This window comes from Ixodes scapularis, unplaced genomic scaffold (genome assembly GCF_016920785.2).
Source record: "Ixodes scapularis isolate PalLabHiFi unplaced genomic scaffold, ASM1692078v2 ptg001946l_1___fragment_3__unscaffolded, whole genome shotgun sequence".
In the NCBI taxonomy this organism is placed as follows: domain Eukaryota; kingdom Metazoa; phylum Arthropoda; class Arachnida; order Ixodida; family Ixodidae; genus Ixodes; species Ixodes scapularis.
The window spans coordinates 1,834,227-1,858,892 of NW_024610214.1; the positions used below are offsets into that span (position 1 = coordinate 1,834,227).

Genomic DNA, 24,666 nt, shown 5'->3' on the forward strand with positions numbered 1-24,666 from the left:
CTTTTTACGTGTAAGACGGGGTGACAAAATATTGTGAGTGTATAGATGAAAAGTGATCTATGTCTTATAACCGCTACTACTGCTTGACTTTCAGTCACTGTGTCCTCATTTTAGTCTCTATGTCATCAGAAATAAAAATGTTTTCTACTGACATGGGTTCGATGTACCATAGCACCAGTTGACATCGTATGTATAAATCATTTGTAATGTCTTTCTGGGGATGTAAATAAATATTTAGTCCCCACTATGTAACAATATTAAATTATTTTTACAAGAAGGGAGGAGCAGGTTGGGAAAAATCCCCCGACCCGGATAAAGCCACGTAATGTGCGTAAACAATTTACGGAACTGTTACCAAACATTGTCGGACAAAATATGCGAGCACGACCCAGCTCTTTAACTGAGTTATTTCAAACTACTCTAAATTATTGAAAACGCAGCAGATTGTGTCGGGAAGCTTTATATTTATACCAGTATTTTGTCAAGTTGATTCATCATCGGAAGGTTTTCATTTAAAACACAGCAACCGCACGGGGGAAATGGCAATCGGTGCTAATGCGGAACATAAATTCATCATTTCATCGTACAGTACACAGGGACAGAGTAAAGAATGCATAATTTCCTTCACAAACCCTCTTTACAAGCCTTCCCAAGCCCCTTTATAGTTGAGCGCCATCTATCCCCGTGCGAGTGAAGCACGCTGGGTGTGCCGAACATAATGTGATCGCCGCATCGGGCACAGAGTCATCACAAAAATGTATTAATTCCATCGTGGCCTTAACACATGAATCTAGCGCTAGCCATCACGAGCACCGTCAGTTCACGCATACACCGGGGCACACGAGCAAAAACAAAAAAACGTAACCTACGAGCACGAGTGTGGGTCTCATTCTTGTGCCCCTTCACGAGATAGCGCGGCTGATTCTCACAACCCCAATGTGTCGTATCCACTAAGGGGGTCCTGGGGTGTCTATTTTTCCTTTAGCCTTCAAGGAAGCGCGCGAGATTTGAAATACCTCACTTGTCTAAGAGCACTAATATTGCTGTTCACTTGAGGGTACAGTAACCTAACATGCTTTTAAATGTTGCGTGCCTTATTTTTCTTCTCAAAAACTACAAAAATTAAGTGCACAAATGCTACTTTTATGTAACTCACATATTGAGAACTTTCTCGACGCTCTCTACAACTTTCGTGTGGGAAGGTTTGCAAGCGTATTATTACCTAGAAAGCTTGTTAATTCATTTGTATTAAGTAGCCAGTTTGGCACACTATAAAAGTGAATTGACTTGCTCAATGGGACTGTTAACACAGCATTTGTCCAATATGTGTAACAGCTTTTTCTAAATAACTGGGACAAGTTAGCTAAAGCATCGTATACAGTAAGCGCCGAAACAAAGACATTTAAAGAACAGTTCACATAAATCACGTGTCCTGCATCTTTTTTTTTATATAGTTTAACAATACGATGGGGACCTTACAACGTCACAATTCCAATATGCTTTATGTCTTTGCCGCGTACCGTGTACTGTAAAACTCTTCATATTTGCGTCCCCTCCTTTTCGCGAATCTGTTACAAAGGACATTAACGCGGCAACTAAATATCGCGAATTCCAGACGCTTGTTTTGAAACTGTTAAGGCCCGAAATTTTCGCGTGCCCTTAAATTTCGCAAAATTTTCAATTTCGCAAAAGTTAAGGGCTCGCGAACATTACGGGTTTTAAACTATTCTATTCACGTGACAATATCGTTAAATTTAAAATACAAAAATGCTATGAAGCGGCACCTTCTCAAATGCCTGTTGGGAGCGACCGAGGCAGCGTCTTCGGAAGTAATTGTGAGAACGGTCAATCAATCAATCAATCAATCAATCAATCAATCAATTTTATTTACATCATCACTGAATAGTGATGTGGGCTGCAGAGACAAAAAGTCAAAACAGTCTTGTTATGTACTCTTAGAGCATTGGATTTCACACCATTCTTCGAAACACCATGCCTGTGAGGGTCCTCTAAGAAGTTCTTGAAGTTAGTAACAAAAACATATTTACTTCAATGTCACATCCTAAAACTCTGCATGATGTCAATCTTTCATAACAAAGCATAAATGTGTTTCCAGATGTGCGTCTAATTTTTTTTTTGTATTCTTCAGATCAATCAACATGGGAGCTATTGGGATGTTTATAGGTCATGAAATTACACATGGGCTTGACATTGCTGGTAAGTAGTTATTATATTTGTTTGAAACTTTAACGCACCGTATTTTCTGGTGTATAGTCCGCGGAGTATACATGTTTAAAAGTTCCAAATTCACCCGGTGCGTACATCCACAGGGACGAACTATACACTCTAAAAAAAATAAAAGCCGTTTACAACTCCCTGTAACGCTGGTTGGAGCGCAACTCTTGAGGAGGAGGATGGAAGCGTACTGAAAGATAGGTGACTCCTTTAGGTCACGGGACCTCGAAGGGTCACGTGACCTCAGGGGAACCACGTGACCTCAGGGGGTTCAGGTGACTTCAGGGGGGTCACGTGGCCTCAGGGGGTCACGTGACTTTAGAGGGTCACGTGACTTCCGGGGTCACGTGACCTGAGGGGCACGTGACACCCGGAAGTCACGTGACCTCAGGCGGTCAGATGACCTAGGTTGTAACATGACCTCGGGGTCACGTGACCTTGGAGGCTCATGTCCCCTCAGGGGGTCACGTGACCTCGGCGGGGGGGGGGGGTCTTTTTACCTTGGTAAGTCACGTGACCTCAGGCGGTCATGTGACTTGGCGGTCACGTGACCTTGGGGGGTCACGTGACCTCGCGGTTACGCCGACGGCGATGGCGACGGCGACGGCGACGCCATTCAAGCCGGAAACGGGCCCCTAAGAGCTGCGCTCTAAAAAACGTGCGTCTACTTTCTCGCACAACACTCGAAGAGGCAATCACCGCAACTTACAGAGGCAGCTGAGTGAATGACGATGCCGAAACATATGTTTAGACCGAAAATTGCACATTGAGTTTTGACATTAAGCAATGCCAAATGTCCACGCCTTGCATTCCTTAATATCACAACTCAGACTTCGCTTCTTGGTGTAAAGATATGCTTCGGCATCGTCATAATTTGCCGAGCTGCCACCGTAAGTCGTTGATTTACTTTCCGTGTCCAAGTATTGTGCGGGATAGTATAGGAGCACGGTTTTTTTTAGAGTATGCGTTACTCTAATTTCCCTCGATAAAAGAATATTATTACTATTCAAGGACTACCACTTTTCTAAGACTAGCGACGCATCTAAAAATGAACTGTCACTTACCACCCCCGCCCCCCCTCAAAGTAAATATAGGGTTTCCCTTTCTTTAAAAAAACGTTTTTGGAACGCCCCTGCTATATTATTGGTGATTTATGTATGATAGAAGCTCCTTTGTGAACACTAATACAGCTGACATTTGTCAAGATGTGCTGTGTATGATCATTTTTACACTCTGGTTGGGCACCAAGTGCGGGCTATGCACCGTCTGTGGACCATCCAAGGAAATCGGCCTTCGCGGACCATTTAGCAGGGACGGGCTATAGACCGAAAAATACGGTAGTGCAATTCAGGTTGTTTCTTATATCTAGCTCATAATTCGATAAGGCGATTTTTGAAAACCTTTATTCTAATAACGATCGTAAGAAAACAAAATCTCATACATTTATCAGCAGCTATCAAATAGGATTTACCTGAAATAAGCCCCCCCCCCCTCACCCGCCCCTCCACAAGCCTTGTTAAAAAAAAAGAAGCGGAGGATATGAACATTAGATGTCTCAATTACTTTTATTGTTTTAATTGTTCGACCATAATTCTTGCCGGCATACGGGGTTATGAGGGATATCGCTCAGAACTGAAATATTGCACCTTTTCGGCGAAGCGGCGCTATATTCAAGTAGCGCAGGACAAGACATCTCATTGCGATGAAGTTTAATGCAGCTGAACTCGCTACAAGTATTTATGGCGGTAAGTCAAGGGTGGCAAGATCACATCTTTATCTCCATAAGCCTGCGTGACACATAGGTTAAATTACTCCGAATAAGCCCCTGCATGTGTGTCAAACACGTTCCCTGATTGCATTGAAATAGTTTACTTCTTGAATCAAGATGGTCCAGGCCAGTGATATCCCTACACATCCTCTAGGGGAGGGGGGTGGGGGTGGAAGTCTTACACCCCCCTTGTTTTTCAGAAGGCACCCCCCTGATTCGCAACAACTCCTTTGTTCTAAATGCCCCCCCACCCCCCCCAACCTAGAAATTTAAACACCAACCCTTATTTCAATTTATGGAGAAAACCGTGCTCGAGGCACGCCTTATTATAGTTGCCTTTACAGTGATAACCTTTTGATAGCACCTTTACAAAGTTCCAAAGCTATAAGCAAAAATTGATCACACCCAAAGTTTTTTTTTTTTTTTTTTTTTTAAAGTTGTTCGACGCGGACGCGATCTTCATGAGGTTTTACTCCTGGACTACCTGCATCTTGGCGAGCAATTCCTGCCGGAACAGCTTGTCGAACGTTCGCCTAAAAAGCACTCTTGAGTATCTGCATCTCGAACATCTCGGAAATTTCACTATCTCCGAGCATGTGCTTGTACATCTTGTCGTTGTCGATGTTTTTCTTTTTCACGCTTTCCGAGCGTTTCAAGAGAAACACTCACACACACTCGCAGAGTGCGCACATAAGTTTTATACTTTATCCTTACGTTTAAGTAAACAGAAGCGGCCACCAAATAGCCAAGAAACATGTTTTTCGAGTAAAACTCGTCGAAGCATTAGGCTTCCCCTAGGTTTCCACCTCAAACCAACGTTACTAAAGCACTCAGCTGGGAAACTCACGGTTGAAACCTGGGCCGCTGGCGCCCACCGAGACCGAGGTAAATAAAACAGCGTCACTCCTAATCTTTTATTTTTCTGTGGTCACCTTGCGCTTTCAGAAAGCATGTTCTTGCGTAAAAACAAACAAAAAAAACCCCCTATTTTTTAGTAACTTTTATTACAGTATGGCACAAAATGACGGCCGCGTGTTGTTTTCTAAAATTTTTCGTTGGCAAGTTTTTGCGGCACTATTAAAATTGTTTTTATACAACCATGTCTCCGCGGGGATTTCAGATAGCGCGTCACGACCTTGGCGCATCCCAAATTCGTTTGTAATTCGCGGCGCGTCTGCTTGGGAGACGACCCCTGAAACCGCTTCCCCCGTATCTGTTTTTGGCGCCGAAATGGCCGATTAAGCCCAAAATAGAAGTAACAGCGGACGCTGTCGAAAGCAGTACTCCATGCAGTTCCTCGTGTTGCCGCTGCGGGAGAAATGGCGGCGGTGTGATCCTCATTAGCTCGGTTCTCGAGTACGGATTGGGGCCACTTTATCAGAGCAGGCTCTATGTCTGTTTGACAATTGAGTGGTCCTAGAAGCTGTGGCCAGCGGCATCATTATACGAATTACTGGTACAAGTAGCGCCGCCAGCCCTCTGTAGTCGCAACAAAAAGCCCACGAATAAATGTCTCTGTCTCACAGCAATCACCGCGTTCGGGTGTGTCCCTACGCACGGTCTGCATGGTGTCAGAAGACACAAAGAACCCGGCGAAGTAGGCCTAGTCTTAAAAGGCCTGACGGTCAGCCTTCGCCGGACAGCCGGAAAGCCCTGCCGCTACAATGGCTACAGCAGCGACACCGGGAAACGTGACATCCCTGCTACCAGTCCCGAAGCCCCTGGATATGTCTCAACATCTTTGGGTGGCATGCAAACCTTGGCCGAGTGAGCACAAGCTCTAGCGACTGCGACAGGGCTCGCAAAGAAGCCTAAAGAAATTCAAGCGGCGACGTTTTTGGTCGTAATCGGCGAAGAGGAACGGGGGATCTTCCGCACGTTCAATTTCGAAACGGAAGCGGATCGCGACGATGTAGACAAGCTATTCGAAAGATTTGAGGAGCACTGCAAGCCCGTCGTTAACCTCGCGTACCACGACTTCGTTTTCGGCACGAGAGACAAAAAGTCGGGAAAACGCTTCGATGAATGGCTCACGGAGCTTCGTACGCTCTTCCGGAACTGCGAGTACGGGCAGCTCCGGATGTTCAAGAGCCGCATCATCCTAGGCATAAGAAAGTACAAGCGGTTGCAGAGCCATCTGATCAACGAGAACCCAGATTTTCGCAGGCTCGGAAAGATTTGTCGCACGCGAGATAAAAGCAAGCAGGAGGTAGAAGAGATACAGAAAACGACCCAAGTAGGCCAAGGCAATGCCGACAAGCACCAGGACGGCACTGAAGAGGGCAACTTCGTACAGAATAACAAAGCGTGCGCGAAGTGCGGTTACGCGTATCACAAGAACTAAGGGCTCATTCACACTGGAAGCGGATCCGCGTTCGCAAAGCGGTTGCGAACGCGGTTGTATAAGGATTCAGTACAATTGCACGCGCATTTGATGACATCAAATGCGCGTGCAGTTGCACTGGATCTTTATACAACCGCTTTCGCAACCGCTTCGCGAACGCGGATCCGCTTCCAGTGTGAATGGGGGGTAAGCCTGCCCCGCAGATGAAGAGAAATGCAAGCAGTCCGGGAAGCTCAGCCACTTCACGAGCGTCTACCGATCAAAGAAGCCTAACAAGAGAGGCGCCGGACAGATGAAGACCCGGAACGTTGACAGCGTCGAATGCGAAGAAAGGTGCTTTTTACGTGCCGTCTCGTCGAGCTACACGCGAAAAGGTAGTTCGGAACGCCGACATCAACATTGAAGGCAAGCCAGTGATTTTGCAACTTGGATAAAGTAGCAAACTTTTCGGTGATTTCACTCAAGCAACTGAAGGCGATAACACACAAGGAGTTGGGGTCACGAAACACACTAATGAACATATTTTTCGGCCAGAACAAAGAGCAGCCCGAAAGGTGACTCTGCAAGTGTCCAGCAAACACGGAGCTGCTCAGGCAGAGTTTTTCGTTGTGCAAGGGCCGGTGCAAGCAACCTTCAGTGGTGAACTGTTCCAAAAGATAGGCCTCATTAAACTTGTGGCCACAGTGGCAGAAGAGGGCCAACTCTACGAAGCGGCATGACCGTTTGAAGAGACGTTCAAGAGTCTAAGGAAACTACATGGGGTGGTGTACCACATGAAACTGCACCAGGGATGACAAGGTGTAGTTAAGCCAGCCCGTAGCGTTGTACTGGCCCTCCGTGACAAGGTTAAGGCTGAACTCGGTCGAATGGAAGCAAATGGAGTGATAACCCCCATCACCCAGCTGGCTGAAGGGGCAAGCCAGATGGTAGTTGTGGTCAAGAAAAACAAAATAAGAATATGCTTGGACCCAGTTGACCTCAACAAAGCGCTCAGGAGGGAGCATTGCCACATGCCGACGCTGGAGCACATCGTCACGAACATCGAGGGTGCCAAGTACTTTTCTACATTAGACGCTGCCACAGGATTTTGGCAAATTCGACTTGACAAGCCCAGCTCGTATTTGTGCATTATGAGCACGCCTTACGGAAGATACAGATTCCTCCGGATGCCGTTCGGAATTGCCGCTGCCCCTGAAGTCTTCTAGAGAGCAATGCACCAGGTGCTCCAAGGTCTCGACGGCGTCGAAGTGGTCATGGACGACATACTGGTGTGGGGTTTCACAAAAGAAGAGCACGACAGACGTCTATAAACTGTCCTGCAACGGTAACAAGAGGGAAACCTCAAGCTAAACCTGACCAAATGCCACTTCTTGAAAGCGGTGGTACGCTACCTCGGCTTTTTGCTACCGACAAAGGACTTTCGATCGACTCGAACAGAGCAGAGGACATCCTTGCAGTTCAGGTGCCAGGTATCCGCAGACAGAAATAAAGAAAAAAGATGAAAAGGAACTGAAGACATTCTTGGGAATGATGAAATTCGTTGCCAGGTTTATCCCGAACATGTCGGAGTTAAGTGCACCTCAACGAGACCCGCTGAAGATGGACAACGCTTGGGTCTGGATCGACTCCCAACAAGAGGTCGTTGAGCGTCTTCAGGCAGCCCTATCACAGGTACCGGTTCTGGCATACTACGACAAGACGCAGACCCTTGTGTTGCAGGTAGGTGCTAGCCGACGAGGACTAGGAGCTGTCATCATGCAGAATGGACGCCCCCTGGCCTACTCTTCTCGCTCACTGAATGAACTGTAAAAAAGATATGCACAAATTGAAAAGGAGATGCTAGCCATTGGGCATGGCTGCTCACGCTTTTACGACTACGTCTTCGCTCAGCCGTGCATCCTGGTGGAAAGTGACCACCGCCCTTTGGATGCGATGTTCAGGAAACCGCTTCACCACTTTCCGCCATGTCTGCAAAGAATGCGCCTGACTCTCCAGAAGTACTCACTTGAAATAAAGTACAAGCCGGCAAACGAAATGTTCATCGCAGACGCCCTGTATCGGTTTCCATTGAAAGGGAAGGTACCAGAGGAAGAACACTTCCAATTGAACGTGATCCAAGAGTTTTAAGTTTCTGCAGAACGACCTCCGCAGATCAAGCGGGCAACGAACCAAGATTAGTATCTCCGCCCCCTGAGGGAGTATGCAAGCACGAAGGGGCTAGAGGACAAAAATATCATTTCCTAACAAATCCGAGCCTACTGGCCGTACCGTGATGAGATTCATTCGGATGGCTACCTCCTCTTTCGATCAAACAGACTGATCTTTACCAGCAGCATGAGGAACGAAGTCCTAGACATCCTGCATGCAGTCCATGTGGGTACATAACAGATGAAACAACGTGCCAGAGACGCCATTTTTCGATCTGGAATATCAGCGGACATCCACGAGAATGCGAAAAGATGTGCGCTTTGCAGACAACACGAGCCCAGCAGCCAGCAGCTGCGGATGATGAGCCATGATGTCCGAGAACTGCCCTGGCAGACAGTTGGCATGGACCTTTTCCACCAAGCAGGAGAAGAGTATCTGACAATCGTGGTCTTTTATTTGTTTTATTTCGAACTTCGACGCTTGAAACGCGCAACGGCAGATGCTATCATAAAGTTATGCGAAGAGGTCTTCGTTACGCATGGTCTTCCCAACAAGCTGATCAGTGACAATGGGCCACAGTTTAACAGCCACAAGTTTTCCGAATTCATGGAGCACTGTGACATCATCCACGCGGCATGAAGTCCACGCTACCGCCGTTCCAACGCAATGGCTGAGCGAGGCATCCAAGGGGCAAAAAAGCTTCTGAGCACGACTCCCTACGACTCGGCAGAAATCTACAGCGCCGTGTTGACATGGAGGAACATGCCAAGGGAGAGGCTCCTGCAGTCCCCGGCCCAGCATCTGAAGTGAGGAAGGACAAGGACATTGCTGCCTACGCACCGCAAGCTTTTTGAGCCTGAGACATTGCCACCACAGCAGGTGACTGCATGACTTAAGGAGATGCGCCAGCGGAAACAGACCTACAACAACCAAGGTGCAAGAAGTCTGGGGCGTCTGCACCCTGGGTCAACGGTCTCCGTGTTCGACTCTCGGACCTCTCACTGGTCGACAGCAGTCGTAGTCACAGACGACCCTGCAGCCTGATCCTACATAGTGGCGATCGAAGATGTACAACAGCCTCGTCGCAACTGAGAGCATACCCGCTCCCACAGCCCCACAACGACGGGGCCACAGCCTTCGGGACCCCAGCCCGTGGAACTACGGAGAAGTTCAAAGCAGCCCCGCAAGTCACGTCGCTACATAAAGTGTGACTCAGGAAAGCCTTAGCTCCAGACTTGTTTTATTTTATGAAAGAAAGTACGTTGTGGGCAGGGGCATTGTTATACGAATAATGGGTACAAGCAGCGCCGCTAGCCCTCTAGTCGCAACCTAAAGCGGACGAATAAACGTCTTTGTCTCTCAGCAATCCCCGCGGTCGGATGTGTCCCTACGCGCGGTATACAGTGACGTTGCCTCAAAATCATTTTCTTCACATTCCGCCCGTTGACAAGCATTGCAATAGAGTCAAAACGCTCTCTTGGTCTTCGCAAATCGCCTTCTTCCAAATGGTAAATGCCATGTCGTATGGTCACCGTGACTACGAAAACGAAGCGACTGCTGGATAGACGCACACGAGAACGTAGTCGGAAGCTAGCAACATTGAACGCCATGTTCTCAATGTAGTCTGATAATGCATACGAAAAAAAACCCCGCTAGCTTGGGTCTCCAATCTATGCTTCCAAACAGACCACGCGTGCCCAATATAGAGGACAAGGTGCGGTCTTCTGTATTACGTACGCCTATTGGGTACGGTTTTCCTGTAACCTTTCCACCGAAACGTCATCCCTGCTGAATCCACATAGTGAAGCTTAACGTGCGCAAGCATCATCACCGATACATCTGGCAGCCTCTGACAACGAACGCAACACTACCACGCGATGATGCGAAGGCAGGCGCATCTGCCGCTTTGCAGCGACTCTCGTCTGGCCAGCCGCAAGCGGTGTGCTTGCCGCTTGGGGCTGACAACGAGCGCGTCCTGCTCTCAGGTTCTACCTCAGTACCTGCGCGTCCGGTATTGGCGAGAATTGCCGCGCTGATTGCCGCAGACCGTGTTCGGGAGCTTACGTCCGCCATTGCTCCATTCAGAAGCTGCTTTAGCGTATAGGTTTATTCAAGAGAGGTTTCGCTTACATGGTGAAGGTGACTATAGCAGACAAACATTAATTTGTGGCAAGGAACTGAAGTGGGCAGAGTTCAGGTACGTGTTTGGGCTTTTTTGCCAAATTTTTTTTAATATGGCAAACGCTAACAAGGAAAGTTGGAGATTATGACGGTTAAGATGTCTCCATGTTTCCTGCCCGTACTATTTTAACGAGCTGTAGAAGAGAAAACATATTTTTAGCTCGAAATTAAGTCTAAGCTTTTTTATTACTTCAATATCGGGCTAAGCTAGAAATGAGATAAAATTTTAATGCTTACGTTTACGCTCTGTTCACTTCTGCCACCAGAAAGTCATTTTGATGCTGATGGACAGTTGGGAAACTCGTGGAACGAGGCCGCAAAGAGAGAATATTTAAAGAGAGCTCAATGCTTTATAGACCAGTACAGCAATGTTACCGTAAAGGAAGTGAACTTGACGGTAAGTGACGTCCTAACATACGTGATCGTTGGGTAAAATAAGCGTGGATTTTCCTTCAACAACTGAAGTAGCACATAACAGCTACTTGTGGTCGGGGCAGTTCCGGTCTGCCGCCACGGTCCCACTGGACCGGGACCGGCAACTCCCCGCAAGACGAAAATGGTCGGTCCTGGTCGGGAATCAGGACTGAACCGGACCGGACCAACTGTGGCCGTGCTATGATCCGACCGCCGTACGCTATAGCGAACGGCCGCGCGATAGAGCGCTCGTCAGCGGTTACGGCATCGGCGGCGGCCAGCCACGTTTATTTCGTGCGCGGCGATATTCCCAGTGACTACGCGGGCATGTTACCAACACTAGTTAACAATTAAGTAACTAAGATTTCAAAATGCACCAAGTCTATTATGGAAGCAATTGGACCAGGAAGGTGATTCCATTCTTGAAATGTACGAGGAAGAAAGGATGAATGAAATGTAATTTGTGTTAGCGCTTGGGATGCCAAACTTGTGTTAATGAGCAAGACGAGGGGAAACTTAAATTGGGCGTGCAAATAATTTGTTTCGTTGTAAAAAAAATTATAAAAGTACATTTTGTGAAATGAGGAGAGGAGTGAAATTTTTCCACGTAGAATAAAGGGAGGGAGCGATAAGTTTTGATATATTTATGGCACTACCTGTGTAGTGATAATTAGTGAGTATGAAACGAGCAGATCTGTTTCGGATGGCTTTCAATGCATCAATGAGGAAGGCATGACAGGGATCTCCGATTGATGCTGCATATTCTAATTTGGGTTGAATTGGGGTTCTCTGCAAAATTAACTTCAAAGGAACAGGTGTTAGTGAAAAAGTACACCTAAGATAACCTAACATGCTATTAGCATTGTACGTGATGTACTGGATATGAGTTTTCCAGGAGAAGTTGTAAGTTTAGTGCATGTCTAAATATTTGTACAAAATAACAGCGTCTAAGTTCGCTGAATTAGGACGGTAATTAATATTTTCGTAGGACTCGCTATCTGCACATAGATTTACAATTGTTAGAATTAAGGCTCAAAAAACATGTCACGCTACTGGACAATACTGTTAATATCAGACTGGAGCACATAGCCGTGACTATGGTCTATTATTTCCCAATAAATCACGTAGTCATCAGCAAGTAAACAGATAGAAAAGGGGATGTGAATAGGCGATTCCTAACATAAATTAAGATTTACTATGGTCCTAAGACAGATCCCTGCAGAACACTGGAACCAACGGTATCGAGAGAAGGGCTCGAATTATTGACATTTACGAATTGGGAGCTGTTGGTTAAGGAAGGTTGAATTCATGCAAGATTGTCAAAGTCTATATAAAAGGACCTCTGAGTATAAAGAATGGTCTGATGGAGACCATACCTCGGCATTCTCACTCATGAGTGCGATCACTCACGATCACTCACGCTCACCGTCAGATTTGAGGTGATCATGAGTGAGGCCGCGAGTCTCGACAAATTGTGAGTGTCATTGTGAGTGTGATCCTGAGTTACGTGAACTCATGAATGTGAGTGTAAGCGTAAGTCCTGAGAAGTCATAAGCGTGAGTCTGACCGTGAGTGTGATCGTCTGCTCTAAGAACTCATGAGCTTGTGTGTGAGTCTTGCGAACAAATGAGCGTGAGTTTGATCGTGAGTGCGATCGTGAGCTCTGAAAACTCTTGAGTGTGAGTTTGAGTTTCGAGAACTCATGAGTTTGAGTACGAGTTCTGAAAACTGAGGAGCGTGATTGTGAGCGTGAGTTCTGAGCACTCATGAGTGTGAGTCTTGAGATCTCTTGAGTGTGATTGTGAGCTTCATGGCCCATGAGCATGAGCCTGAATCAAGACGTGAGGCTTAGGGTGGATATGAGTCCGGTGATTGCATTAGTTTGGGTGATGACGTGAGTCTGATGACCATGGCCATCATGAGTCGCCATGAGCTCTGGTATTATCTTGGCTTGGTTGGTCACGTGAGCTCCTGGGCAATTTTAGTGGGCGAGAAGACTCTCGCTTCGCAACTACTGTGCGGGGCTCAGGGTTGGTTTGGGTGTCGCTCGCCTGCTCCTAGGCCATGTAAACGCGCCGGGTCCTGTGGAGGGCGGAGGAGGAGGAGGGGGGGGGGGGTGCTTGTTCTTGCAGCCGCCTCCTTTCCAGCGCCCTCCGCAGTGTCTCAACCAGCTGTGGAGGGCAAACAGGACAGGGGGTGGGGTTTCGCTTTAGCCTCTCCTCGGCGTTCGCTCTTCGTTTCACGGCAGACGGCGAGACGCCAACGGACTGATGGCGCCTCGAGGCGGCGCGGTAAGGTCAAAGTTGGGGAAGCGCTCCATACGGTTAGCGCTCCTCTCTCTGTGCCATAGAAAGGCTCGTGTGGACCTCGGCTCCCAGTCGCCAAGTTGTTGCCGATGGCCACAGCATTTTATCATTGCGTCAACTATAACATTCGCAGGGCTGCAATAAAATTGAGTGACTCACATGATCCTTATCAGCACTCAGTCGGACAAACAATTTTATCTTTCCGCGCACCTCACTGTACTTTTCGCAAATGAGTCATCGCTCAGAAAGTGCAAAAAAGGCGGCGTCGTGATCGATGAAAGCTTCGAGTGAGATCTTTCACATTGTGTGATATCATGCTTTTATGTGTCGTTCGGGGCAAGATGGCGCGAGTGCATGATAGCCAGCCCGAGCCACGAGAGTGCTGCATTCAGTGCCACAAGCGGAGCTGTCTCTGGTCTCTGTTAATGGGGCGGCCAATCTGCTGGTCGGGCCGTGGTGAGCAGCGCCGATCCCAATTTTGGCAGTCCCCGTGTGCACCTGCGCTCCATGTCCCTGATTCTTTTATGCGGTTTTAATAAGACCATCGGAGCCCTGATAGGTCAAAGTGTGTAAAGCACATTCTAGAGTCGCCATTTGGACACCAGTTTGAGTTGCCTTTACCACTTGTGCGTCGCTCTATAATTAATCGCCGCCCGATCGGTGTGTTGTCTGTTCGTCTCCCAAGAAGTGACACAACACAACAAGAAGGTAGCGAATGGAATGGTTGCCCGTCTTCGAGAGCCGGCAGTCCGGACCCGCCGACCCTAGTTGTCGCTCGCCGTTCATAGCTTGCAGTCGGAGTCCGTGTCCACGCCTACGGATCGTCCTTCCCACGCCAGCGCTGTGTAGGCTAGGTGTTCCGCGCTATCACAGCCTAAGTCTCGCTGCGCAACCACTCCTGGATCGTCATGGCCTAGGCCGGTATGGCTAGGGCTCACCGTTTCCGCCAATCTTGATGCGAACCTCGCTGGTAGAATTATCCGGGAATCACCATGGGCCAGACCAGCCAAAACGGCTCTATCGCTCCTGCCCGGCCTCAGCCTCGCGCAGCACGCTCTTCCTATTTTCTCGCCGGCTGGCCGCTGCTCGCCACTCTCTCGACCGTGTTCTTCTTCTCCCGACACCCCTACGACGCTAGAATAAAATGTGGATAATTAGAACCAAACTCTGCATCTTGTACACAAGCCTAATGTAAAAATGCGTCAGACAACATAATATACGTGTGCGAAGGATAGTTACGCTTCGCATGAACATTTCGCAATAAAAAGATTTGCATCCTGTTTACTGCACGGCGTAACATTTGCTACCAGACTCAGGATAAAATTTGGTAGCCGAAACAAGCAAAAATTTGTTTTATGAAAATCCACTATTTGAAAACTCTCAGGTTCTTGTTGCGACCGCGCGTTCCCCACGGCGCGCGGTCGCAACCAAACGGACGCTTGTCACTACGAGTGCCAGAACGGACCGACGGGCACCATGCTCGAAGACCTGATCGCGTGATTCTCAACACCATCGCGACGCAACAATCGGACCGATTTTTTCTACCGTATTTCTCTATGTGGTTGTCTTAAAGACTCGTAAAGCAACTTGAATAATTATGTTATTTTGCCGAGTAGTATGCGAAACGAGTTTGTCCGACCACTTTCCAAACCTGCACATCTATTTTCGTTCACTTCAAGAATTAATGTAAAATTCACTTACCTGATGCGTCGCACTGAAGTAATCCACTTTGTCGTCATGTCGCTTCGCAAGATCTTAAATGAAAGCGCGAAACTTTGACGCCTGAGTCACCTTCGCGACAGTGGCAGTCTTTCACGCAGCACTAGCGACTTTTATTTTGGGGGCTAACTCTAGGAGTGGGCGAGATGTCACAGGAACCCGGTGAGGTCATAGAGACGTGAGGTTGAGACTCACTTTTACGAAAAACAGTTCCAAAACAGCTCACACCGATCCGCAATGCCACGTTCACACGGGGTTTCTATATCAATGCGCCCGCCTGCAGTCCCCGACCCGTGCCGCCTTGGCCTACCCAATTTGTTTTATTTTGCAACCGCTAGATGGCGCAAAGTGTAGTACCAAACTGCATTGCTGGTTGCCTATGGGCACACCAATAGACCCGTTTCAGTATGACTTAGCAAACTGTGGAAGCTACATTCAGTGGGCCAATTAGAGCTTCGCAGAGAGACAGGTGGCATCTAGAATGAACACTTGTGAGACGCTATCACGTGTCTCACTCCAATGAATTTACTGGCTCATCGAAATTCGTAGAGTTCGTCGTGTGACGTGTGTCTGCTTACACTGAGAAGTAGGTGACGGCGGCGCCGGAACGTCGTGGCGCCTGCCCCACGGGCCACGGCACGGCCGAGTTGCCCGCGCGCCGTCTTGACGCGACTGTGAGGCGCCAATTGCCCGGGCTTCTCGGGCTTCGTGCTTGACACTGTGCTCCACATTGCCTGTTATTTACTCATGCTGCATTTTCGCGTTATTACGCTTGAATGCATAGGCACTATAAGTGAGGTAAGAATTTTTTGTAAAACAAAAATTATATATTTGAAAACCAACATTTTACAATTCAATTCTAAAGCACTTCTTATCGTTTGAAGGCCTATGACACATATCACGATAAATCATGGCCGCAATAAAATTTTACAATGGTGTAGCGGAGTGCAAGGTTGATCAGCGGGTCGTTGAAGTGTTCTACTGCGTTGAATGAATACATGTTACCCGATCGACAGAGAATCTGTCTCGATAAGATGGTCACAGAAACACCGCGGGTTGGATCAATATGTAACATAAATTATAATACTTTTCTGAATGTGCGACTAATTGACTAGAGAGACGGTTTGTCATAATTTCCGTGAATTATAAAAAAAAATACCTCTCAACTTCAACTTCCCGAATGTGCTGCTAATTTTCAGGAACTAAATGCGCGAAATAGTGATAAATATTGTATTTAAAAACAGCGCCCGGTTCAATTTTGATAGAAGCGGATATTGTGCCCGTGTGAGGTGTTGCGGTTGCAAAGCTGGGACATTTCATGTCGTGCCAGCAGGCACACTTAAAAAACCATGAAAAGGCCCTCAGTATTTTATTCTACAATTCGAATAGGCTTCAGGTAATGTTGACAAAGTCATAAGATGCACTGCCGCTTGTGTGCCGAACAAATCACTTAAATAGACCCCGCTAGTATTCCTACCCGTAACGACACCTCGAAAAGGCAGGAATACCGATTTTCCGTGACGTTCAAGAGTAACATCGGAGTAGGCTTGTAAAGGCTGGTTCACACATCTGCGTTCCAAGCTACAGGAACGTTAAAAAAACGACACGAACGGGATGACACCGGGACAACGATGACTAATGATTGCGTGATAAAGCTGCTCATTGCGTTATCTGTCACGCTCTTTAATGCGAACAGAATCGTCCCGGTGCAATGTCGTTCGTGCTGTTTCTGTCATTTCTGTCGCTCGGAACACAGATGTGTGAACCTGGCTTGATGTAATAGGCCCACCTCACCGCCAGTTTTGCTACGCCTGCTCTGGCGCAATGCATTGCGGGAACTGCAGTCTTTCCGCACGAGAGGTGAACGCCGCTGTAGGCTTGCGCCTGTCGATGACGAGACGTCTCGTGCAATACCGCTGCCTCCTTTGAAGTACAACTATGGCTGCGTCACGCACGCTCCAGACGGTTGGTGAGATCGGTCTATTGGTCAAAGTGAACGGCGAGCTCTCGTTTTCTTTGTCTGGAGGTGTTTACAGATATTGCGTTATCCTGGTTGATAACAATAAACTGTTGATAGGTCGGACCTGAAATGTTCACTACAGCACACCCGGATGCGCACTGTTGAATACTATACAAATAAGAATACGCTTCCAGCGAGAGCTCGAGCACTTAGAATCGGTCAGCTGCCCGATAGCAAAGACGACGACGTAGACGATGGATCTCCGCCAGCTCCGACTTTAGAAGCTGCAGCAATGTAAATACCTCATTCATTGACTTTTAAAGACTACTGAAACCGACAGGTCAACGTCTACATGACTACATATATATGAAGACATGTTAGACGAGAAATCAGAACGTCAGTTTTAGCATTTCGGGTGCATTACTGGATACAAAGTAAGCCTCACATGATTCTATAAACAAATGGGCAGTATACTACGCCTGCACTGCGCCAAGAAACCCCTTTTTAGAAAAGGTTTAGAATGATTCAGCATCTCGCGAGCTTCGAGTGTGCACGCAGCCAAAAGCACGACAGAAAGTAACAATTACGCCTAGCCGTCTGGCTGCCGAGGGCCGAGCGTGAGCTGCATGGGGCACGCTCCTTACGTAAACAAATATCCGCTAGAGAGGGCGAGCACGCGCCCAAACGGCAAAATGTATACTCAAAAGGTCGCCACGTTGCACGCACCACTCCAGCAACGTAAGCGCACAGCGCACTACGTACAAAGAGTGAGGAGCATTCGCGCTTGCACCACTTGCGCCCTGTCCGTAGCGGACACCGTAGTGCGCTGTGAACACGCGAAGACCGCGAAACGTCAAGAAGCCAACGCTGCGTCGATGAAAAAGAGAGAAATGCCGTCTAGACGTGCGAGTAAAAAAAAATGTGTCGACGAATGTAGCAATCGCTGTCGAGCATGGAATGTCGAAAAAACAATCTGCCGATGTCGCATCGATGAAACAAATTTCTAAGAAATTACCTGCAGATCAAACATCGCAGTGTCGATGAAACGATCTGTCAATGAAACCTTGTTCGATTAACTGATTGCCCATTACAGAACTGCCCGCCAGGAATGACGCGGCTTGCCACATGAAAAGTGACGCGCCCTACGTGACCGAGAGCGCGACAAAGAGACACACGGAGACGACCCCAAACCCCCAAACCCCCAAACCAGTCCAAACCAAACCAAGCAAAGCCATGCCAAATCAATCCAAACGAAACAAATTCAAGGACGGCTGCATGTATCACGAAAATAAATGCTGTCAATATTTTATAAAGTTCGAGAGGACTGAAAAACAATGTCGGCCGAAGATTCGTTAAAGGGAGACTGAACGAAGGAATTTAGTGCCCCTAATAAGTGGCGCACGTTCTTTCCAGGACCCAGCAGCATCCGGCGTGCGGGAGCACACGCAATGAAAATGACGTCAAAGACCTCCATTCGCGGTTAAGATGTCTGTAAAATGTATGGGCTTCGGGCCAAAGGAGAATGAAGACAAGTCTTTCTTCTTGAAGGTGAACATTTGAGAGAAGTCTCTCTGGTTGGGGAGCAACAATAATAATAAGTAAAATATACACCAACCAAATCCTCGTATAAAGGCAAAACCCTACGTTTTGAGGCCAGCTCGGTCTCTTGTTCAGGGGTTGACTGCGGCTACGGCCGTTGAGGAGCAGTAATCTGTTTTCTTCTTCTTCTACGGCAGTGTCTATCATTTTGCATCGGTGAGGTGGCGAAGTCCGTTCATGTAGCCGGTCGGCAGAGTGCCGAGGGATCTATTTATGTTTTCTGGCGTTGTTTGTATGTGCCAAGATTCAATAAAAAGTCTATGTCTGGGATTGGTCTCAACAGCCAGGATGCTGGTGTTGGCGAAGTCAATTTTGTGGTCCTTGACGTCGCAGTGCTCGGCACACATTACACACCGCACACCACACACCACACACAGTGGTGTGTGGTGTAAAAGGTAAGCAATTAATTGGTCTAACAAGCACGTAACTTTCACTTGTGGAGATGGAAAGCCTTCTTTTATTCTCCTTCGGCCGGAAGCCCATGCATTTCACTGTCCTCTTAAGCGCGAAGGGACGTCTTTGACGTATTTTCGTTGCGTGTGCTCGCGCACATTTGCGGCTGCTGGCTCGTGAAAAGAACGTGCGCCACTTATTATGGGGACTAAATTCTTTGGTTCAGTATCCCTTTAAATCGTAGCCTGCTCCGGCAAGCACGGTCGATCAACAAAAGCAGAAGCACCTCGACTGAGAAAGATAATTAGGCCTCCGCGGCCTCTGCTCGTAGAGCAGCATACGATTGACGGACACACTGCCAACACGGATTATGGTGAGAGTTCAAACCAGGGGTACGTCACCTGTACCTAATATTACCACCCTCTCAAAACAGAAAAAAATTCGGTCGGTGCATATGTTTATATATAGGTGTTTTAGAGAACGCAGGCCAAATCACTCCTGCGAAAACTACTCATCGCACGAAAAAAAAAAAAGGCTTGTGGCGTTTTGGTCAAGGACTAGGGGCCCATTTAAGAAAATTATTGAAGTCCGGGATCATTAAGTTGTTAATTATTTTTGCGTAATTAACTTTTTTATTATTGTGTTTAAGGGCATGGTTTAAATTAGAAAATTGCTCAGCATCATCGAAAAACATTAAATCAACAAATTGCAGAACGATAGAAGGCACGCGAAGCATTTTACGGCTTTCTGAAAAAGCGCACGAAATCGAAGGGTTTTTAAGTTTCGGTTCGGTATCGGAGCGCCTCTCAGCCCCGGCTGCACCGCGCCCCGTGGAGAGATAGTGCAACCAAACTCTGCAGCGCAGTGTTTTTGATGGTGCTGAGCAAATTTCTAATTTAAACCATGCCCTTAAACACAATATTAAAAAAGTTAATTACGCAAAAATAATTAACAACTTAATTATCCCGGACTTTCGGCCCCTGGCCCAGGACCAAAACGCCAGAAGCCTTTTTTCGTAGCGATGAGTAGTTTTCGCAGGAGGGATTTGGCCTGCGTTCTCTGAAACATCCTGTATATATGCTGCATAAACTTCCGTAGAAGCACGTGTGAGTGGCACAAAAAAAAAAAAAAAGAAACAGGGGTGATATATGTAGTAATCGTTTGTGTATAAATAAGCGAGGTATGCACAGCGAGGTGATGCTCTAACCACTGCGACGTTGTCTGTGGAACCAGTCGGAAGGCGCGTTTTTGTTTTACCGCCGCCCTTGTCAACCAGGTGAAACGTCAACACACCCACTTTCGTCAGCTTGCATTTAGTTTCTTTGGTAATTAATGCAGGTTAACGAAATTTGGTAGAAAATTTCGGAACATAAACATCACCATAGTACATTTCTTTCAAATTAGATAAGCTGTTCAGAAGTTCACTGCTTTAGGATAGTTTCCCCGCCGCACGACTCACGCGAAGAGAAACCAACGGCTTGCGAGAATCAAAAGAATATCACAAAAAAGCAACCTGTAACCCTGATGACCTGTGAGTGTAAGAACCTGTGAGTATGCTGAGCGTGAGGACCTTTGTAAGTGTGAGGACCGTGAGGAGCTATGAGTGTGAGGACCGTGAGGACTGTGATTGTAACCAGCATGATGAGCTGTGAGTGTGAGGACAGTGAGATGCTGTGAGCGTGAGTGTCGTGAGTGTCGTGAGGGCCGTGAGGACCTGTGAGTGTGATGACCTGTGAGTCTGATGACCTATGAGTCTGATGATTCGTGATGACCTCTGAGCGTGATGACCGTGATGATTTGTGAGCGTGACGACCATGATGATGACGGCGAGTGAGCTTTGTTTTTGTGTTGAACTGTGAGGGTGAGTTCGGGTGATGACCCTATTTTGAATAATCGTGGTCGTGAGTGGGCGTGAGTTCTGATTGCGGAAAAAATGATGATCGTGAGTTTGATTGAGTACAGCTTAAAAAGCCGACCTATCGTTGAGGCACGCGAGTCAAAAAATAAATATAACACGAAAAATGAAAGTGGAGCAAGATTTGCGGCGGGAGACGCGATTTGGTCGGGAGTCACTTCTTTTCACTAGTTTTCTCTTTCTGCATTCCGGGCGCGTGGAGGAGAGGTTGATCGGCTTGGCATAACGTTGAGGTGGAGAGAGTGTATGACCATCTCATTGAGGTGGACAGAGTGTATGACCATCCCGTGACGTCATGGACATTGCGCGCAGAATTTAAAATAAATCTTGCGTCGTCAATATTACACAAAAAGAGCATTTTTTTGCTTAAAGTGAATTTTTCGACACGCGTGTCCCAATCAGACTCTTCAAAAAATTTTTTTAAACAATCTGGAAAGAAAAAAAAAATTATGTTCAGTGGCTTCGTAAGTTTTGATAGTCTTTATCAGACTATCAAGTATCAGAAGGTTTTGATAGACTTTATTGAAAGCTTTGGAAAAGTCCAAAATATTTAGGGAGCCTGTGATCTTAGGTTTAACATTGAGTGGCGATCATGAATGTGGGATAGAATTTGAGTTTCACATGAAAATTTCTTTTGAAACCATGTTGAGATGGGTTAAAAAGATGTTCCAAGAAACTGACAAGGTGGGAAATTATTATATGATGAAGAATTTTGCGGAAACCACTGGTAATGAAAATCACCCGATAATTGAGAGGGGAATGTTTGTCACCTGTTTTCTAAATGGGAGCCACTTTTGCTACTTTCCAATCAAAATGAAAAATGGACTCTTGCATAGATTGTTCACAAAGTGTGCATGTCTAGTATAACTAACGAATATATGTTAGTATTTTTATATTAGAATTTATACAATCCACTCCTGCAAAAGGAGATAACTTTAATCTATAACTATGACATTCAACCCCAACACAATATGGCAGAGTGGTCCATTCGCGAAAACTCAGAAGTGCGCAGTAATGGGCATTCTTGCCTATCATCACGTGACAAAGATTTAATAAAATCCGTTTTCAAAGCATTAACACTCGCAGTCAACGGCATACTAGTGCAGGTCTCAGGTTTTAGCACGACTGAAGAATTGGATCTGTTTACATAATATTCCAAAATTGTATGGGTTTGATAATAACATTTCCGGTAGTTTGTGCGTGAATAATAAACCTTTTCATTTTCAATGTCTTTTTTTGTATTTCTCAGCGTCTCTGCAATATTTTGTGCAACGTTGTTTACATGTTGTGAAGTTAGCAGCCCTAAAAATCGTTTATTTTTATTTGAGAGACGTTTGAAGGCTGTATTACACCACGGTGACTGGGAATTCTGAAAAATTGTCCTTACGGGAATGTACAGATTGCTTAGTGATTTGACTTTGTTTTGAAGCCACTGCCAATCTTGTTCAGCTAATCTGTGTGGGAACCCCACCACGAAATTATCTAGAAATGTTGCTAGTTTATTTTTAATATTCTCAAAGCCAGCTTTCGTATAATCTCAAATTAGTTTTGTGCGAGCGGATGGTTTGGGCACTGAAGCTTTAACATTGAAAGGCATAAAACAATAACCACTAAATCCTGGTAGATCTAAATTGGAGAAACAAGATGTGCATTATCTCACAAAACAAGATCCAAAACATTTTTGATGACGGGGTAACTCTCCGAGGTTCAGTGACTAATTGCATTAATTTTTAAGCAAAATTTAATAGAATTATTACATTCGGACGAATACGTGGCCGTAGATAGTATACTCCTTGTCCACACAATAGAAGGATAATTAAAGTCACCGAGAGAAATTATCCGAGAACTGGGAAATCTTCTAAATAAGGTACTTAATGAGTCATGCAGAGCTTTATTGAATGTGGACAAGCGAGGGGGTGATCGATAACAAACTCCCAAAATCTACGAACAAAACGTTAGGGCGCAAACGAGCTGGTAAAGGTTAACGTAATTTAGACACACCCCCGAAACTGAGGAAAGGCGAGAACAACACAACACACGAGACGAAAACGTGAAGGGGACGAAGCCTGCATTTTGCAGAATTACGGTGTGTTGTGTTGTATTTCGTCTTTGCCCAATCTCGAGGGTTTGTCTTAAATTATCCCCAAATTCCTTTGTTGCGGTTAGGACCAACACACATCCAAATTATTTCTAAACAGGTAGTCGTATTTATAAAAAAATACATGATTTGCGACTGCAATAATTACACAACCACCACTCCTATTCCATCTGTCGTTTCTCTAGACATTATACTTTATTAGTACGTCAAATAGTTCACGGTCACGCACCTTCACGCAAAACCAAGTTTCTGCCAAAAGAAAAACATCACCTTTAAAAAATCAAGAATTGAACACAATTCATCTCGGTTTTTTTACGAGGCATCTAATATTACAGAGAAGGACTGACACATTTTACATGGATACAACACAAGCAGTACACTTCGCGGTCTGTGATTCCGATCCCAACGCCTGAGATGGGTTACTAAAAGGAGAAAAATCTGTGCGTCTGCAACTACTGATGCTGTAGTGGGACCAGTTTCAACAATCGCATCGATCAACGGATCGTAAATGAAGCACTCATTGTTAAGTTACATTTTATGGTATCTAAGCTTCAAAACGGCATTTCCTACTTTCGCAAATTATAGTAGCTTGTTACTTGCGTGACGCGTACTGAGCGAAAATCTTCACTCTTGCTGACACCATTAGATTCTAGCAATGATCTCGAGAGTAACATATATTTTATATAGTTACAATGATGCAAACATAACCATAACAGGCATACACTTACTCCGAAAGTGAGTACCGATTTTGTGGGCACTTATAATCGCTTCATTCGTTACTTGGAGCTTTAGTGATCACCTAAATAAGTTTAATATCGTACCGTCTGTTTGTGGCCGGGTTTCAGATAGTGTATCAGCAATCCTGTAGAAAACTGAATTATCACAAGGGGAACGATCTTCTTTTAGGTGTCCGTAGATCCCAGCTAACTTTTTGAAGAACTTCAATCAAGCTTCGTGTCATGCAAACCTCTTTGTTAAGCATCGTCCAGGCAGAAGTTTTAGTTTGCACCTCAGCCAATCTCTCTTTATCATCAATTATGGTGGTTTTCATTGACTATTGTCTTTGTTTAACTTCATTAAGCGGCGTCACTGTTCCCAACTGAATCTCATCGTTTACAAGAGAGCGTTTACAGACTATTTTTAGCATATGATGCATTTCAATGTGTTTTTTTTTAAGTTCAGCTTTACTCATCGAACCGGGATTGGACTCACCGTCACCCAAAACCTTAAGGAGGACCATCATATAGTACCGTCACACATTGTTCTACAAAACTCATTTCAGCACGGTGACGCCAGTAAGCACAAATTGCTTCTTTTTTCGCGTTAAACACGAGACTTCAACGAGCCTGAACGAGCAAAAATGCGCAATGAGTAGTCTGCATGGCCTCGCAGATCCCGTGCTCACTCAAGGCTGGACAGCGATGACAGCCGTATATCTGGCGTTCGCAGACGGTGTCGTCGAAGTCGCTGATGTGGCCGTTGACGGCGCTCCAGTTGTTTCAAGGGATTTTTTCAGTAGTAGGTTACCCGGCAGATAAGTGGTGTCACCTCGGTGTCGATACGCCTCATCGTGAAGACTGAAGTTA

At 46.2% G+C, this 24,666-nt stretch overlaps 1 protein-coding gene across 1 annotated transcript in view; it reads left to right on the plus strand.

Moving 5' to 3' along the window:
- LOC115327728 (neprilysin-4-like) overlaps window positions 1-24,666 on the plus strand; it is a 148,116-nt gene that overhangs the window by 110,065 nt on the left and 13,385 nt on the right. The window contains exons 15-16 of the mRNA XM_040217273.1: window positions 2,150-2,221; window positions 10,947-11,073. Of these exons, the coding sequence (XP_040073207.1) occupies window positions 2,150-2,221; window positions 10,947-11,073 (199 nt within the window). The remainder of the gene's footprint in view (window positions 1-2,149; window positions 2,222-10,946; window positions 11,074-24,666) is intronic.